The sequence below is a fragment of the Gopherus flavomarginatus genome, chromosome 7 (genome assembly GCF_025201925.1).
Source record: "Gopherus flavomarginatus isolate rGopFla2 chromosome 7, rGopFla2.mat.asm, whole genome shotgun sequence".
NCBI classification, from domain to species: domain Eukaryota; kingdom Metazoa; phylum Chordata; order Testudines; family Testudinidae; genus Gopherus; species Gopherus flavomarginatus.
In genome coordinates, this window is record NC_066623.1 from 54,847,965 (window position 1) to 54,867,360 (window position 19,396).

Below are 19,396 nucleotides of genomic sequence, written 5' to 3' on the forward strand. Positions count from 1 at the left end.
TACCTGACACCCATCACCACCAATCTCAGATGCCCCCCAGGTCGGAACCCTGCCCCCTGCTCAGAAAGCTCTGGTATTTGGGGCTCTGCACCTCCTCCTCTGCCACTTGCATCCCTTCCCTTGCAGAGACTCTTGCAGGGGCTGGAGGTTGCAGGGAGCATGGGTAAAGAGCCCCATACTCTTGCTCTGTGGCTCTGTCCTCTGCAATACAACAGCTACACTACCCAGTTCTGAGATCACTGGTGGGGCTTACCTCCCTTATTCCCTAACGATCAGCTACTCCTGGCAAGAGGAAGCCAAAGTTAAGCCCATGCTTCCAGGGAACGAGATATTTCCCACATTCTACTATGCCTTCTTACTTCATCACCACTTTCAACTTTTGCATCACCATCCCTCTCGGCCCCCTCTGCCCAGCTGGTCCATTGGATACAGGCCCAATAACAGATATACACACAAGCATACGTGTGAGGTTGCATCCAGCAGAAGACAATGGGACACGTAAACACACTCCAACCTAGATAAGAAGGCAATACGCACTGGTTATGAACTATTGTTGCCCACTCCACATTGCCCACCTTAACAGCTCTTTGATCTTTAATTCTTTCTATTTCTATCATGCTCCTGTTACAGAGTTCCCAGCAGTTCGGCGATAGAATAACCTCACTTGCTTTTGCTAGGTTTTGGGCCAACCGAACTTCGTCCACTGCTCGGCCAATTACCAGAAAATATTGGTGCTTATTGTCTCCAACAACAACTTTGGAGATGTGACCTGCAGATAGCCCTGAAAAGAGAAACAAGGTTGTTATGGAGGGAATTTTTACTTTACCATATGTAATGTATGTATCTCAATTATCTTGGAAGCGGATTTTGGAGGCCAACCTATTTTTTGTAGGGATGGGAGGTTTGGATCAGTTCTTGACAATATGTGATATTTATTCCAGGAATCTGAGGATTTCTAGAACAACACTCTCCAATGAATTAAACAGCATGTCAGTTAATAAATAATAATGCACACATAATTATAAGGGTCACATGGTAGCATCTGTTATAAGGTTGCAAATCAGTTTCCTTTATAACAATCTGTTTATATCTGAAGAAGAAAGCAGTGTGCTATAATCTTGGACTCCCATTCAGACAATACCTGGATCTATGAGATTTGTAACAAGCTGTGTTACTCTCTGTGATGTTGCAGTCTATATGGTTTTATTAAAATATGCTAATGAGTGAATATAAAGTAACTGGAATATACTTCATGCAAAAGGTCTCTTGTAAGATATCATTACAAAACTTATAATCTACTGAGTGTTATCATCCTACTTGTATAAATGTACCACTCTTGTATCTGAAACTAGAAATATGAAATATAACTCTGAGGGCCTATTGTAGTTATGCAAAGTGTGGGATATTAATGGTGGTTTGGAATCTTGATGACTACCATTAACCAGGACAACTGTCTACAGATGGCTGTGTTTACCTGTAAGTCTTCCTGTATACGTGTGTGCTGGCAAGTGGGCAATGAAGTCTTGCAGTGACATGTGATCATGTCACCTGAACTGGAATCCATCTTTAACCTGGTGTCTTTCCATTGAGAAGGAGGGGGTGGGAACCCAGAGAGGGACAAAGGATTCCCACCTTATGCAAAAGATATATAAAGGAGTGGAACAGAACAAAGAGGAGGAGCCATCATGAAGAATTCCCTAGCTACCACCTGAGCTGGAACAAGAGCTCTAACAGGGGAAAGAATTGTGCCCAGGCCTGGAAGGTGTCCAGTCTGAGGAAAAAACTTACTGAAGCATCTCTAAGGGTGAGATTATCTGTATTCCATTTGATTAGACATAGATTTGCACATTTTATTTTATTTTGCTTGGTGACTTACTTTGTTCTGTCTGTTACTACTTGGAACCACTTAAATCCTACTTGCTGTATTTAATAAAAATCACTTTTTACTTATTAATTAACTCAGAGTATATATTAATACCTGGGGGGGCAAACAACTGTGCATATCTATTAGTGTAATAGAGGGCAAACAATTTAGGAGTTTACCCTGCATAAGCTTTATTCAGGGTAAAAAGGATTTATCTGGGTTTAGACCGCATTGGGAATTGGGCATCTGAGTGTTAAAGACAGGAACACTTCTGTTAGTTGCCTTCAGGTAAACCTGAAGCTTTGGGGCAAGTAATTCAGACCCTGGGTCTTTGTTGGAGCAGACGTGAGTGTCTGGCTCAGCAAGACAGGGTGCTGGGGTCCTGAGCTGGCAGGGAAAGCAGGGTAGAGGTAGTCTTGGCACACTGAGTGGCAGCTCCCAAGGGGGTTTCTGTGATACAACCTGTCACACTCTTGAATTAGGCTTGTCATCCATAGGTAGATTCATCAGGCACCTGACTAGACCTCTTATGCATACACCATGATCCAGTGGATCAATGGTTACTTATTATTGTACCTGATCATAAGTTTCCATAAAGTTCACCTCTATGCCAATGAGTAATTTATTTCAAATATGGAGCATAATGTTTACACTCTTCTCATTTAAAATAATTGTTCCCATGCTTTTTTCTTCACAGACAGATAACTCAAAAACAACTAGAGCTTGGTACTTGGCATGTAGCAAGTGCCCACTGAGGGATACGTTCATGAACAAGCTTGAGAAACACTGGCTGGATAGCAATAAAATGATATGCAATTCAATAATCCCTTCTGAACCTGCTCAGTGCAGCATCTACTAAGACTTTGAGTAGAACTCAGTAAAAAGCACTCTCTCATTTGGGACATCACTGCACATTCTGTTTGTGTGGCCTAACCAGGGGGCCAGCAAGCAGAAGGGTTTTGCTCTCAGTCTGCTGCTGCTGGAAGTTTGCGTGAAGGGAGTTTGTAAATGTCTGCTTGAAAACACACACAGAAAAAACATCCAGATGTAATCTAAGACTCTCCAGCTTAATATAAGGAAGTGGCAAAAGAGCAAGTTCCTGAAGATCCCAAACTTAGGTGGCTTTAGTTTGTTGCCCAAACAGACAGCTGTGTGAACAGAGGTACTGTGATGGCACTTCCCACAACTCTAATGGCTAGCAACTTCCTCAGAAGTAGAGCTGGTAAAAAAGGGAGTAGTCTTTCCACTGACAATTTCAATTCAAACAAAAAAGAAATAATTTTTATCTAAATTTTCCATTAAAATTTTTGATTTTCAGCAGAAATTCAAATACTGAAATGCTTTGGCTGAAAACAAAAGAAAAAAATTGATTTGGAAATGCTGCCACTTATTTATGGGAGTTGTAGCTCCGCTGCCTCAAGCTCCCATTATTCTCTATAGGTTGGACTACATCACCCATGATACTTTTCAATATCCTCTCTTAGTGAGGGAGGGTGGTTAATAACCGGAGGAGTCTTTGTTCATTGTGTATAATGGGAGATGTAGTCCAGCTCGGGAGGACATTAGATGACCAAAATACAATTCCCATGAGGCACTGTGGCAGGATTTCTAAATCAAAATATTTCAGTTTTCAGCTGTTTGGGGTTTTTTGATGGAAAATTGAAATTTTCCATGGAAAACAGACACTCTTTGTAACAAAAATTGCTTAGTAGAAAAACCAATTTTCCATAAAAAACAGTTTTGATGGAATTTTGTCCACGAGTTCTAGTCAGAAGCTATTCAGAGACAGTCATAGCTCTGTAAAAAATAAACTAGGTAGAGTTAGCACCGACGAAAGGTGCCAGACTGGCACCAATAAATAAATTGTAGTTGTTTATTCACATAATAGATACAGAATGGCCAGCTCTAGGACCAACTGCCCCAAACTGCCTCCCTAAGGTACTTCAGTAGTTTGATCCCCAAGGCCCATTCAGTCCTTGGCTTCTCCAACGAGCCTGTTGTTTCTGAATGTAAGGATGGTTTACGTGTCACAGATATATGTCTGCTATGAACTCAAATGAAACCTGCAATGCATTTCACATGAGCCACCAAGCAATCAGATAGGAACAAGTCTTGGTCATCACTTCCACAGGCTCAATTTGAACCAGCAACTTAGAGGTGAAATGCTCTTTATTCCAGTCCCCAAAAGGCTCTCCTCTCTGACCAGAAATACATTTTCACTACCACAGAAGCGGCTTTCCCACATGGCTGCCAAAAAGGATGCAACTGACCAGATCACTGAGCAATTCACATCTTTTACAGACTCCTGGCACACTAGAAATTGAACGAGATTTGGGCATGGTGTTTCTCAGCGGCATATCTTGTGAGCAATTGGAGTGAGTGGGGGATCATGTGACTGTCCACTCAGGAAGCAATATTGCCTACTGGTTAGGGCAGGGAACTGGCAATGAGGAGACCTGAATGCTCATCCCATCTCCGTCACCAACTCACTGTGTGACCTGGGGCAAGATATTTCATCTCCATTTGCCTCTGTTCCCGCCCTGCACAATCAGGCGAATGCTTCCTATTCACTTTTGTAAAGTGCTTTGGGAATGTGCTCTCTAGTGACCGAAAAGTATTGTTATTCCACTAGTAGCCACAGTACCTATCTTCACTCGGAGCTCCAGACCCACTTCAGTCTCACGAACCCCATATTCTTCCTGGATCCTCAGGCTACATTTCAGCGCTAGTGTAATGATATCGCTCAGCTGGCTTCGTTGTACTTTCCACAGTGCTAGCAGTGCATCCCCTGGGGAAGGCAGTGTGACAGAGACTTATGGGACACATGCTCTTCTTGTTTCTAAAGTGCTGACAAAGCCACTTGGCTTTTCAACAAGCCACAGAAGATCTACCTGCATCAGCCCAGCACTCTGACCCACAGAGAGATTGCTCACTAACCAACCCAAACTCCTTAGCAGCTGCTGGCTGTGAACAGACCAACTCCTCTATGCTAGCAGCTGTCAGTTGTGACTACTCTTCCCACTCAGTAATCCCCTGCAGCTGCTTTTTATAAGTGAACCCTCCTTCCCGGTGATCCCTTATAGCCACTGACTGCAAATGTCCCTTCCCCGTCAATGACATAAGAACATAAGAACGGCCATACCGGGTCAGACCAAAGGTCCATCTAGCCCAGTATCTGTCTACCGACAGTGGCCAATGCCAGATGCCCCAGAGGGAGTGAACCTAACATGTTACGATCAAGAATCTCTCCCCTGCCATCCATCTCCATCCTCTGACAAACAGAGGCTAGGGACATCATTCCTTACCCATCCTGGCTAATAATCATTTATGGACTTAACCTTGCAGTGGCTTGCTGCATGTTCCCCTCCCCTCTCCCACACACACAAATGTGTCTGCTGGCTCAGGTACAGCTAAGGCATTGCAGCTTCTATCACCCTTGGGCAACTGCTAGCACAGTCATTCAGGCCTAGATCCCCAAAGGTATTTAGTATCACAGGGGTAGTCTGTTAGTCTGTATCCACAAAAACAATGAGGAGTCCAGTGGCACTTTAAAGACTAACAGATTTATTTGGGCATAAGCTTTCATGGGTAAAAAACCCCTTCTTCAGATGCATGGACGGAAGTGTATCTGTGCATCTGAATAAGTGTGGGGGGGGGAGTTTACCCATGAAAGCTTATGCTCAAATAAAGGTATTTAGATGCCTAACTCCCATCTGAGTTCAGTTCTAAAGGAAGCACCAGCCAGGATTTCTCAATCAGACACAGAGGAAGCAGAATTGGGGTTGTTTCTAACTGAAAGATTAGTGTAAATTCTTGCTTCTTCCAAATCATAGATCAATCCTGTGGGAATAGGAGCCAGAGGGATGGGTACAATAGAACAAGGAAAGGGAGTTGGCTAGTTTGAGTGCCACCACTGTCCAGAGCCTCACAAGTCAAATGACAACGGGAGAGTAGGCCACTTTCCCCCACCCCAGTGCTTCCTCCTTAGATATTGTAAACTAATAAATACCTGCAAAGTTCAAGATATCACCTCCATAAGCCAGTACCTCTGCAGCAAGAGAAAAGGCAAGAGGAAGTTACACACAGCTCTTGTCAAAGAAAATCATGGAACAAATTGTTCTGTCAATCAGGGGATGGGCGTGTGTGTGTGTGTGTGTGTGTGTGTGTGTGTGTGTGTGTGTGTGTGTGTGTGTGTGTGTGTGTGTACACATTGAGGGGGCATATTTTGCAGAGTAGGTATGGCTGAGTGAGCAAGATGGTGTGTGCTTGAGCATGTCATCGCAACAAAGCTCCCAGCTGCTGAGGGCTCAGAGCAAAAATCAGGGAGTTAAACTCCATCTCAAAAGCCACTCATGAGGCAGAGCACAGTGTTTTTATGGCAACTAGAAATATCCCTTCCCAGACCCACCTCTTCTCCCAACCCTTCAAATCCCCTACTGCTCAGTTCTCGAAATGTCGCATCCAACAGGAAGGGCCCCGGGGACAACTTGAGAAGCACTGCTCCATGGGAAGTTTTGAAGCAAGCTCTCAAAAGCAACGTGACAGCAGGAGATAAGGAAAGATGATCCAGTGTTTAGAGAGCTAAGCCAGAGACTCTGGAGAGCTGGATTTGGTTCCCTGCTCCATCACAGACTACAGGTGTGAAGTTGGACAAATCAGCTGGCCTCTCCATGCCTGGGTTCCTTATCCGTAACATGAATAATAGCACTCCCCTACCTCACTTCCTCACAGGGGTGTTGGAGGCCATATAAAAGCCTAAGATAGACAAAGAAAGGCCACATTGTGCTCTCAGGCTGTTGGGACGCTTTCTAGATCCTGAGAGGGAACTGGTAACTTTTGTCAGAGCTCAGCTCCCCAAATCATTAGTCACAGGGGCACTGTACTCCTTGGCCACATAAACAACAAGACGTTGCTTTTCCAGTGAAATGGAGTGGACATGAGGGTTCCCTCTAATTTTTCTCACCCATGTACAAAATTAATTTTGTTATGTGCACCAATATGAAGGTGAAGTGTGACACATAACAAAATTCATGTAGTGAGGATGGGTCCGGGGCTGAGAGGTTAGGAGTGTGGGAGGTGGCTCAGGGCTGGGGCATAGGGCTGGGGAGCCGGGGGTAAGGGCTTCATTTGGGGGTGTGGGCTCTGGGATGGATCCGGGATGAAGGATTTGGAGTGCGGGAGGGAGGTCCGGGGACATGGCAGCGAGAGAGGACTCCCCCCAGCTCTTTCTCGCCGCAGCACCTTCGGGGTTGGTGCCTCAGGATAAGCACCCATCCCACGGCAGGTCCGGGCTCGGGCCACAGCAGGCTGGGGCCAGGGGAGGGGCACCCTTCTCCCAACTGCAGAAGGTCCTGGGTGGGTTCCCTGAGCATGTGTATGGCATTAAGAAGGCTACCATGTGGCCATGCAGCTTACAGGAAACCTAGGTGGAGGCATACACCAGGGTAGAGCCACAGGAACTATGGACCCTTCAAAGCAGGACACATTGTGCCAGTGAGGAGCAGCAATAACTGGTTCCCAAGGCAGCTCCAGCCAGCCCTCCTAATCTTGGGAGATTTTCAAGGCTTCCTAAGTGACAGAGAAGATCCCAACCTCCAAGTACAGAAGGGCCCACTCTGCTTAACAGAACACCTTTCTGATGGGCATTTCTTCAGTTCCCCAGACCTGAGCCAAGGAAGTGCTCTCAGCAAGCGATCATGCTGCCTGGTACTTACCTTCCACAATATCCCCAACGTAATGATTGAGAGTCTGTGTTAGCTGGTCAGCGCCACGGTCCAGACTGGTGTCCATGCTAAACTTCTCTGTCAGTGCAGTAAAACCTGTAACACAAACAGCAGTCAGGCAGGCACTGGAGGAGGCAAGAACTGGGAGATCTCAACGACTGGAGTCAGACTTGCTGTGTGTTACCTAAAATGTGCTGATACACTTAAAACTGATTTATTAAGCAAAGGAAGTATTATCTGTAGTTAGTGAATTCAAGTGGAGTTTCTAGGTTACCACGTCCTTCAAGATTTTAGAACAAGTCGATCTCATCCTCTTTCACCTTGTTTTTGTTTGCAATTGGAAGCAGAAAACAAGCATTCTCTCTTTTTCAACTTCCAACGGCTTCTTAATTTTGAATGAACTAGTCATTGACCTGAACTAGCTGAATAAACTGAAAGAAAGAAAATATTCTTTCTGTACCGCACAACAGGCTACTGCTGCCAAAAACTAGTTTAGCACATCAGCTAACCCTGGTTCCAGGTGCTTAGCCAGTGACTTCCACTGGCTCATTTGAAATGAAATTGGACTTTCATTAAAACTCGGCAACAAACGTGTACTGCTATGTATTATTTTTGTATGTAATTTAAATTATTTTAATAGGCTATAAGTTTAGGCCTTAACATAAGTTGTTAAATTCAAGTTTAATTTTAAATCATGTTGTTTTTTCTTAAAATAAATCTATATTTAAATAAAAATAATCCTATTTAAATAAAAAAATCCTTTTATATTTTTTAATTTATTTTTATCCACCCTCCATGCAACAGTCCCGGATTTTCAAGTCCCTAGTTCTTTCAGTTCACTTTGTTCCTATGCTGGAACTCTCCCTGCTTTCTAGTTCTGATCCTTCCCTCACTCCATTTCACCCTGTTTGCCATGAGATCATGCTGATCCTTCTGAGAGAGGTGGCAGAGATCCAGGGGAACATGCTAAAAAGCTTTAAGTCCTTTCTGGGTAATGATGGGAAATTGCCCATCTCCCACCAGACCTTCCACTTGCAGAGTGCCACAAGGATCAATTCTCTCTCCTACAAACTGGTCAGACAACAGGGACTCCAGTGCCAGAAATATGCAGATGACACATAGTTCTGCTTCTCCCTTCCGCATATACATATGATTATACTCCTGCCACCAAGATGGCCCAGTGCTTGGAGGAGATCAGTTCATGGATGGAGAACAGCTGATTAAAGCTGAACCTGAGCAAGACAGAGGAGATGCCAGTGGGCAGAGGCATTTGCAATCACAGTACAGTCTCCTTTGGTTGAAGGTACACATCCATCATTGGTCAATTCAATCTGTAGTTTAGGAATGCTCGCTGATGACACACTTTCACACAGTAGCATCCTCAAGTAACTTTCTCTACAACATGCAGTTGGCTTGGAGAGGCTCATCCTAGAGGATGATAAGCTGGTCTCTGTTATAAATGCTTTCCTCACCTCCCAGCTGGGCTACAGAAATGCAAAATACCTGGGCATAAAGCCTTCATGCCTTAGAAAACTGAGAATGTGGCAGCACATCTCCACAGCAACACAAACTACCACAACCACATCAAACCTATCTTCCCACATAATATGAAGTCAAGTTCAAGGTCCCAGTCCTTATCTTCCAGGTACTCTTTGGCCTGAGCCCATCATATCTAAAAATTGCATAAAGTTCCAGAATGGGGACAGCAGTTGACAACTCTGCCCTGAGCTGCTGCTGCACCATTCTCTGCTACTCCTGACCCAAACTCTTTTGAGCTTAAAGACTGCCAATTCTGCAAAACGGTCCAAAGTGCTATAATAAAGGTGAAAGTCCCTAAGCCATTTCAGTTATGACTTCAGCTAGATTTGGGCCCAAGCCTACCATTACTGCAGACAATATCTCTTTTAAACCTTCCATGTACTAAGGGTGGGCTTTTCAGAAAGGCCTAATAAAGGACTGTAGTGTGGCGCCCTGGCTCCCCGCTGCGCCTGAGAGGGACGGGCCAGAACTGATGCCGGAGTGGGCGGAGCCCCCGCCACCTCTCCCCGCCCCCTGGAAGTCCAGGGGTGGGACAGGAAGTATAGAGGCCCAGCCCCAGCGCTCAGTTAGGCGTAGGCTGCCGGAGAGGACAGATGCTGGTGCTTGAGCTCCTGCCGGGCCCAGCCTGCCCCGTGCTTGCTACCCTGAGGAGCACTGGCCGAGCCTGCCCCGTGCCCGGTACCCAGAGGAGTGGCCTGAGCTTCCCTACGCCCGGACCCAGAGGAGCGGCCTGAGCTTCCCTACGCCCGGACCCAGAGGAGCGGCCTGAGCTTCCCTATGCCCAGTACCCTGAGGAGCCCATGGTCTGGGACCCACCTGACAACGCCGGCAAGAGACAGGTACCTAGAGAGGGGGAGATTGGAAGTGGCCCGGGGGTAGCCGACCCCAGTCTGGCTCCAGGGGACCCCGAACCGATGTCAATGTGTTGCGGTCAGGATCCCCACTGACTGCAGCGTATCTTTGCCGCAGCTAGGGCCCCGGGCTGGAACGCAGTGGAGTGCGAGGGCCTGTGTTCCCCCTGCCACCCTTCCAAGGGTGGCAGACTCCCCCTCCCTCCTGGCCTGAGAAGGCTCCTTTATACTGTTTAACTTGCTGCTCAGCCCCTGCTGGAGGGTCTGACCCGTACCTGTGTTTGCTCAGCCCTGCTGAAAGGCCTGAGCCTGAACTGCTTACTGCCCCGCCCTGCCCAAGGGCCTGGGCTGATATCGTGTGTTTGCTCCGCCCTGCTGAAAGGCCTGAGCCTGAACTGTTTGTTGCCCCGCCCTGCTCCAGGGCCGGGCTTATAGACTCTGTATTTGCTCAGCCCCTGCTGAAGGGTCTGAGCCCTGGACAGATTGCTGTTGTGTAGCGAGGCACCCTGGCTCCCTGCCGCGCCTGAGAGGGACGAGCCCCAGCACCGGACCCTTGCAGGGAGTTAGGGGTGGTCTACACAGTGAGTTACTGCACAATAAGCCAGGGTGTGAGTCTACAGCATACCAGCTTGTCACCCAGTCATTCATCATGTGGACACTGCTAAGTCGTGGATATAGCACTGAGTTAGTGCATGCCAAGCTGGCAACCTATTGATTCACACCCTGGCTTGCTGCACAGTAATTTGCCATGTAGACAAGCCTTTAGGCATACAAATCCCATTGATTTTCAATGGAAGTTGGGCACCTAACTTCCTTGGGCCCTTCTGAAAATCCCACCCTTAATAATCTCTCTACCCACCTGAAATGTCTGCAAAAAGCAATACTCCATCAAAACTCTCAATGAAAGGCACCTCCTGGGAGAAATCACCATATACGATGAGATCGGGGACATGAGCTGCTACTTTCCCAATTATAGTGCAGTCATTTGACTTTCTTTGCTCCATATTGGCAATGAATGCAATCTGCTGCCCAGGGTCCTGAAACATTGATGGATAATTCAATATATGATCCTCCCACTCGGGGAAGGAGGTGACTCCCACTAGCCTGCCATAACCGTGATCACTCTTGTAATGATCAGACAGCAGCACCATCAAGTACAGGTCACAATTCACTGACGGAAGGGTTTCAGCCAGTAACATTCTCTGTATATCACAGTCTACGTAGCTACAGTTGCTAGGTGAGACAAGCTTCCTTCATTAATGTATTTTAAACCCATTTACACAGAAATGGTGTGATGGGGTATAGAAACCCCACACGAGTCTGGGCTGCTGTGACTCTTGGACCTACAAGAGGCTCTCCTCTTGTAAACTCAAATGTAAAAAGTATGTAAAAGTTCTTAAGATGTTACAATAACAATGAAAAATAGGTCAAGTTGTTTACGACCCTGGATGTTGTAACAAGTCCAAAAGAACCAGACAAAGAAGCTGGATTAGTCTAAACCAAAAAGGCCATGTTGACATAATCCAAGAACTGCTGACCTTATGATTGGCAAAAACAGCAGATGTGGAACCAGAAGTTAATTGCCCAAAACTGGTGTGATGGATATGAGGCCTAACTGGTGAGAGGGATGAACTATGACTCTCACTTTTCCTCTTTTGGGTTCCTTAAAAAGAAACAGTGGAAAAAAAGACACGATCAGTTCCATTCAGATCAATTCAGTTCAGCTCTCCCTCTCATCTCACCACCTTGCATCCCAGCTCATCCCCCAATCTGCCAGCACTGCAACTCATCCCAGCTCACCTTGACTCATCGAAAGGACTTTCTTCCTGAGAGGAAGGCTGGCTGGCCTTAATCTTGTTCAAGGTACTTTGTTTTCACCTGTGAGTGCTGAAAGTCATCACATGATCATGACATACAATCCTCAGCCCATCAGCGGGGATATCCGATTGCTAGTTCTTTAGAGGCATGTGTAAGAGCCTGTATTGTTTTCTCTTCCCCTGTTGTGTTATTTTTACACACACACACACACACACACCGCTTCCTATCTCTCATTCTCTTGACTGTTTATCACATTCTGGAGTCAACTATGGTGTATTCATCCAAGCCTGCCTTGTCTAAGAAGAAAAGATCCAATCAGATGAGGTCCCTGACCAAATCGTAAACCAGGATCCAAGCGGCAGGTGTCATGGCTGACTTGCCAACCAAAAGCACCCACTCATAACTAACAAGCAGTCCAGTGTTTCAAAAACATCAACAAAAGCCGTAGTTTGCCCATCTTTTCTATCCTCTCTCTGCTCTACCTTGTGTCTGTTAGTTAAGAACAGGATAAGTAAATGCCCTCTACACATCAAAACTGAGAGTAAAATTAACCCTTTCCTTTTATCAAAGAACAGGTGTTCTGAAAATATGAGAGTCTGCTATTTTGCCTCCAAAAGGAGAAGGGCTTTCAAGGTTTTGCCTAAGTTTGTTTTGCATAAATCATTCAACCACAGTTTGACTATAAATGCCTGTTTTGATTTCTTGTTCTTTCTTGTTTTTAATCAATAAACTTTTAATTTAAATTAATGCTTTTGAGTGTTTGCCAAGTTACCGAGTAAAATCAAGCCCTCTGTTTAAAATAACCCCAAGTCTACCTGTCCCTGTTTGAAGTTGGACAGTGAAAGAGTTTATAAACACCTTTACCTCTTTGGGCTTTTGAGATCAATACCCATACAACAAGGCCCAGTCCATCCCACCCTGTAACACCTCAACCAAGTGTCAAGCTTCAAGGGAGGAACTAAAAAGGGAGAACCCAACTCAGTTGTTTCCTGGCTGGAAAAAAGAGCAAGTCTGAGGCTTTCATGGTGTGAGAGATTGGTTGGAGCCAGAAACTGGGGAAGATAGCTGCCTACCAAGGCCTGCCTGGAGGAAGGGAAGGGTTTATGCTGCTTCGTGTTTATTTTGGACTTTGGGCACCCCGATAAGGTGGAACTGTTATACGATCTAGCTGAAGAGCTAAATCACTTCAATCCAGAAGATGTTTGAGACTAGGTGGAGCAGCAGAGGACCAGGAGGGAAACAGAGGCAGAGCCATGGCCACACAGTGCCATGCCGTGAGGGGGTATAGCAGGAGGGCACGTAGCCATAGATGGCTAATGGCATGAGACTCTGCTGGTCTTTCCTTTCAAACTCTGGGCTTGCTATGCTTCCCCACTCAATAGTTGAGTAGAAATAAGGAGGCTACATTACCTCTATATTTGGCACTGGTGTTACCACCAGTTCTAGTGTCCACAATTCAAGAAAGATGTTGAGACATTGGAGAGGATACATTGGATACATTGTTCAGAGAAGAGTCATGAGATTGATTTATGGATTGGAAAACATGCCTTTCAGTGAGAGGCACAAGGAGTTCAGTTTAATTTAGCTTTCTCTTTGTTGATCACAATCTCTAAGTATCTATATATAGAACAGAAATTTGATAATGGTCTCATCAGTCTAATAGAGAAAGGTGTAACAAGATCCAATGGCGAGAAGCTGAACCTAGTCAAATTTAGACTGGAAAAAAGGTGCACATTTTGAACAGTGAGGGTAATTAATCACTGGAACAGCTTACCAAGGTTTGTGGTGGATTCTCCATCACTGGCAATTTTAAAATCAAGATTGGTGGCTTTCTAAGAGCTATATTCTAGTCCAACTAGGAATTAATTCAGGGGAGTTCTCTGGCCTGTGTAATATAGGAGGTCAGATCAGATTGTCACAATGATCCCTCCTATCCTTATAATAGTTCTTATATTTCCTCCAGCTCCCTCAGATGATACCTCTCAAAGTGCTCTCTCCCTTGCACTGCCCCAATATCCTCAGACTGCAAGCCCTGCAGAGAAGCTACCCTATTGTTCCCTGTCCCCTTCCAACAGAGACAAGGAAACAAATGGGAGTCAGGGGGCTGACTAACCTCTGTAAAAACCCTCTACACAGTGTCCTGTTGCCTTTCCCATTGTGACCAGGGCCGACTCCAGCATTTTTGCTGCCCCAAGCAACGGGAAAAAAAAAAAGATTGACCTGCCGCCGAAGTGCCACCGAGGACTACAAGTGTACAAGTGGAGCGACTGAGTTGCCGCCAAAGTGCCGCCGAAGAAGAAGAGAGGGACCCAAAGGACCCATCGCCAAATTGCCACTGCAGACCAGGACGTGCTGCCCCAGTAACATAGGGACTGTCACCCCTTTCCATTGGCCGCCCCAGGCACCTACTTCCTTCGCTGGTGCCTGGAGCTGGCCCTGACTGTGATCCATGAAGATGTACTATTCCCTCTAGAGAACTTCTCATAAAGACCATCACCAGGGGCTACCCATGTACATAAAGGCCTGCCGCTCTAGAGATACCTCATTTGTTGTCCACCCTTTCAGAGAATACTCAGGCTGTGGCCACTCTGACTGGAAAGTGCCTCCCACACACCTTCTAATCAAGAGATCTTGCTCAGAAGGGTCCCCCAACAAACCACACACATATAGCAATGACCCTTACCTGCTGTTTCATGTTGATCCACCCAGTCACATGGCAGCGGCACAGTCAGCTGCAGCGGCACAGGAGGCGGCGAACAGAGCGGCTAACAGGGGAGTTTCAGTGGGAGTGCTGTTGGAGGAGCAGGTTTTTTTAGTTTTTGTAGTTTGTGGATTGTATTGTGGAGTTTGTGTGTGAGTGAGTGTGTGTGTGTGCAGGCTGCTAGGGGCTGTGTGCTGGGAGCGAGGCTGAGCCCTGAGTTGGGGGCGGGGCTTACCTGATTAGGGGTCCTATATAAGGAGCCAGGCACTCAGGCAGCGGCACAGGAGGCGGCGAACAGAGCGGCTGACAGGGGAGTTTCAGTGGGAGTTTCCAGGGGGAGGTTACAGGGGAGACCAAGGCAGAGAAACCAGGAAGGCGGACTAGGGAAGAGGCAGGGGTCTGCCAGCAGCCCAGCGCTTGTTGGTGGCCTGCGGTGCGGTGTGAGGCTTGGATTGCCAGGCACAGAGTTGGAACAATATGATGGAGGCGGAGGTAGCAGGTGCAGACACACTGAGGATGACTGGATGCAGTAGCTGCGGCATGTACATGGTCCTAGAGGGGGCACCTGAAAGGAGTTTCATCTGCATGAAGTGCCGCCTGATAGAGCTGCTGGAGGAAAAGGTAAGGGGACTGGAGATGCAAGTGGAAACTCTGGCTGAGTTTAGAAGGGGGTTTGAGCAGATGATGGAACACAGACATGATGAGGCACAGGGGACAAGCTCAGACGAGCGGATAGAAGCAGGACCAAAGAACTCTGAGGAGGGGCTGCTGGGTGAGGAAAGTGGACGGTGGACGCATGTGACTAGGAGAACCAGGCAGAGGAAAAGACGGGTCAGCGATGGAGAAATAGAACTCAGGAACAGGTTTGCTGAGTTGGAAAAAGAAGATGGAGCACAGCAGGCTGCTGAAGGAGAAAGGGCGAGGAGGAAGAGGCGAGCAGCTAGTCCTGCAGAAGGAGGGGAGGAGTCAATGGAGGCGACACCAAGCACGAGCCCTAGGAGGATTGTAAGGGCAAATACAAATCGAGAGGAATTGCGGCCAGCTGCTGTGGGGGATAGACCGCAGAATTGCACTGTCCCCAGGAAAAGGCAAGTCTACGTGATTGGAGACTCTTTACTGAGAAGAGTAGACAGGCCTGTAACTAGACCTGATCGGGAGAACAGAAGGGTGTGCTGTCTGCCAGGGGCTAAGATACAGGATGTGGACCTGAGGCTGAATACAATCTTAGCGGGAGCAGGAAAGAATCCGTTGATTATCCTTCATGTGAGAACGAATGATACGGCTAGTTACTCGCTGGACTGTATCAAGGAGGACTATGCCAGACTGGGGAAGACGCTCAAAGAAATCGAGGCTCAGGTGATCTTCAGTGGGATTCTGCCAGTTCCTAGAGCGGGGCGACGAAGGAGTGACAAGATTATGGCGATCAACAGATGGCTCAGGGAGTGGTGTTATAAGGAGGGCTTTGGGATGTACGGTCACTGGGAAGCGTTTACGGATAGACGACTGTTCGCTCAGGATGGACTTCATCTAAGCAAGGAGGGAAATAGAATTCTAGGATGGAGGCTCGCCGACCTCATCAAGAGAGCTTTAAACTAGGAAGTTGGGGGAGACGGTTGGGAGATGTTCGGGAGATCTCCACGCTGGAATATAACCTGGAGAGGGAAGTAAACAAAGTGAGAGGGGATACCCTTGTGGTCCAAAGAATTGATCCAAGGAGGAATAGTGGAGTAGAAACGAGAGTCACGGGTGATGCTGGTGGTAGAAGGTCTGTGCACGACAGGGGAAAGAATGTCACTGATGCCAAACGCCGAAAATTAAAATGTCTGTACACTAATGCGAGGAGCCTAGGTAACAAGATGGAGGAACTGGAGCTACTGGTGCAGGAAGTGAAACCGGATATTATAGGGATAACCGAAACCTGGTGGAATAGTACTCATGACTGGAGCACGAGTATTGAAGGCTATGTGCTGTTTAGAAAAGACAGGAAGAAAGGCAAAGGTGGTGGAGTAGCCTTGTACATCAATGATGAAATTAACTGTAGCGAAATAAGAAGCGATGGAATGGATAAGACAGTCTGTCTGGGCAAAAATCACACTGGGTAAAAAAGCAACTAGAGCTTCCCCTGAGATAGTGCTTGGGGTGTGCTATAGACCGCCGGGATCTGATTGGGATATGGATAGAGACCTCTTTAATGTCTTTAATGAAGTAAACACAAAGGGGAAATGTGTGATTATGGGGGACTTCAACTTCCTGGATATAGACTGGAGGACGAGTGCTTGCAAGAATAATAGGAGTCAGATTTTTCTGGATGTGATAGCGGATGGATTTCTTCATCAAGTAGTTGAAGTACCTACGAGAGGGGATGCCATTTTAGATTTGGTGTTGGTGAGCAGTGAGGACCTCGTAGAAGAAATGGTGGTAGGGGACAACCTTGGTTCGAGTGATCATGAGCTGATTCAGTTCAAACTAGATGGAAGGATAAACAAATGTAGATCTGGGATTAGGGTTTTCGACTTCTTGAGGGCTAATTTTAAAGAGTTAAGGAAATTAGTTAGGGAAGTGGATTGGACGGAGGAACTAGTGGATTTAAATGCGGAGGAGGCCTGGAATTACTTTAAGTCGCAGCTGCGGAGACTGTCGGAAGCCTGCATCCCAAGAAAGGGGAAAAAAACCATGGGCAGGAGTTGTAGGCCAAACTGGATGAGCAAGCAACTCAGAGAGGGGATTAGACAAAAGCAGAAAGCTTACAGGGAGTGGAAGAAAGGCAGGATCAGTAAGGAAAGCTACCTTGGTGAGGTCAGAACATGTAGGGATAAAGTGAGGAAGGCTAAAAGCCGCATTGAACTGGACCTTGCAAAGGGAATCAAAACCAATAGTAAAAGGTTCTACAGCCACATAAATAAGAAGAAAACAAAGAAAGAAGAAGTGGGGCCGCTATACACTGAGGATGGAATGGAGGTTAAGGATAACCTAGGCATGGCCCAACATCTAAACAAGTACTTTGCCTCAGTTTTTAATCAGACTAGTGAGGAGTCTAGCGATGATGGAGGGATGATAAACGGGAATGTGGATATGGAAGTGGATATTACCGCAACTGAGGTAGAGGCCGTACTTGAACAGCTCAATGGGACAAAGTCGGAGGGCCTGGACAATCTCCATCCGAGGATATTAAAGGAACTGGCGCGTGAAATTGCTAGCCCGTTAGCAAGAATTTTTAAGCAATCGATAAACTCGGGGGTTGTGCCGTATGACTGGAGGATTGCTAATGTAGTTCCTATTTTTAAGAAAGGGAATAAAAGTGATCCGGGTAATTATAGGCCTGTTAGCTTGACGTCTGTAGTATGTAAGGTCTTGGAAAAAATTTTAAGGGAGAAAGTAGTTAAGGCATAGAGGTCAATGGTAATTGGGACGAATTGCAACACGGATTTACTAAAGGTAGATCGTGTCAAACCAATCTGATCTCCTTCTTTGAGAAGGTGATGGATTACTTAGATAAAGGAAATGCGGTAGATATAATTTACCTAGATTTCAGTAAGGCGTTTGACACGGTTCCGCATGGGGAACTGTTAGTTAAATTGGAAAAGATGGGGATGAATATGAAAGTTGTAAGGTGGATAAGGAACTGGTTAAAGGGGAGACTCCAGCGGGTCGTATTGAAAGGTGAACTGTCAGGCTGGAAGGAGGTCACTAGTGGAGTCCCTCAAGGATCAGTTTTGGGACCGATCTTATTTAACCTTTTTATTACTGACCTTGGCACAAAGAGTGGGAATGTGCTAATAAAGATTGCGGATGACACAAAGCTGGGGGGTATTGCTAACACGGAGAAGGACAGGGATACTATTCAGGAAGATCTGAACCACCTTGTAAACTGGAGTAATAGAAATAGGATGAAATACAATAGTGAAAAGTGCAAGGTCATGCACTTAGGCATTAATAATAAGAATTTTAGATATACGTTGGGGGCGCATCAGTTGGAAGTGACGGAGGAGGAGAAGGACCTTGGGGTATTGGTTGATAGCAGGATGACTATGAGTCGCCAATGTGATACGGCTGTTAAAAAAGCAAATGCGATTTTGGGATGCATCAGGCGGGGTATTTCCAGCAAGGATAAGGAGGTGTTAGTACCGTTATATAAGGCATTGGTGAGACCCCATCTGGAATACTGTGTGCAGTTCTGGTGTCCCATGTTCAAGAAGGATGAATTCAAACTGGAACAGGTTCAGAGACAGGCTACCAGGATGATCCGAGGAATGGAAAAACTGCCTTATGAAAGGAGACTCAAAGAGCTTGGCTTGTTTAGCCTGGCCAAAAGAAGGCTGCGGGGGGATATGCTTGCTCTAGATAAATATATCAGGGGGGTTAACGTTAGGGAGGGAGAGGAATTATTTAAGTTTAGTACTAATGTAGGCACGAGGACGAATGGGTATAAACTGGATATTAGGAAGTTTAGACTTGAAATTAGACGAAGGTTTCTAACCATTAGGGGAGTGAAGTTCTGGAACAGCCTTCCGAGGGAAGTAGTAGGGGCAAAAGACTTTTCTGGCTTTAAGACAAAGCTTGATAAGTATATGGAGGGGATGTTATGATAGGATCGTTAATTTGGGCAATTGATCTTGGATTACCACCAGATAGGTCTGCTCAATGGTCTGCGGGGAGATGTTGGATGGGATGGGAACTGAGTTACTGCAGAGAATTCCTTCTTGGGTGCTGGCTGGTGAGTCTTGCCCACATGCTCAGGGTTTAGCTGATCGCCATATTTGGGGTCGGGAGGGAATTTTTCTCCAGGGCGGATTGGCAGGGCCCTGGAGGTTTTTCGCCTTCCCCTGTAGCGTGGGGCACGGGTCGCTTGCTGGTGGATTCTCTGCAGCTTGAGGTCTTCAAACCAATTTTGAGGATTTCA

General features: G+C 46.4%; 1 protein-coding gene across 1 annotated transcript in view; it reads right to left on the reverse strand.

Moving 5' to 3' along the window:
• Window positions 1-11,023, reverse strand: part of ADCY10 (adenylate cyclase 10) — a 78,407-nt gene extending 67,384 nt beyond the window's left edge. The window contains exons 1-5 of the mRNA XM_050962977.1: window positions 10,837-11,023; window positions 7,579-7,683; window positions 5,874-5,912; window positions 4,509-4,652; window positions 576-781 (exon numbers count right to left, since the gene is read on the reverse strand). Of these exons, the coding sequence (XP_050818934.1) occupies window positions 576-781; window positions 4,509-4,652; window positions 5,874-5,912; window positions 7,579-7,683; window positions 10,837-11,023 (681 nt within the window). The remainder of the gene's footprint in view (window positions 1-575; window positions 782-4,508; window positions 4,653-5,873; window positions 5,913-7,578; window positions 7,684-10,836) is intronic.
• Window positions 11,024-19,396: the final 8,373 nt, after the last annotated feature.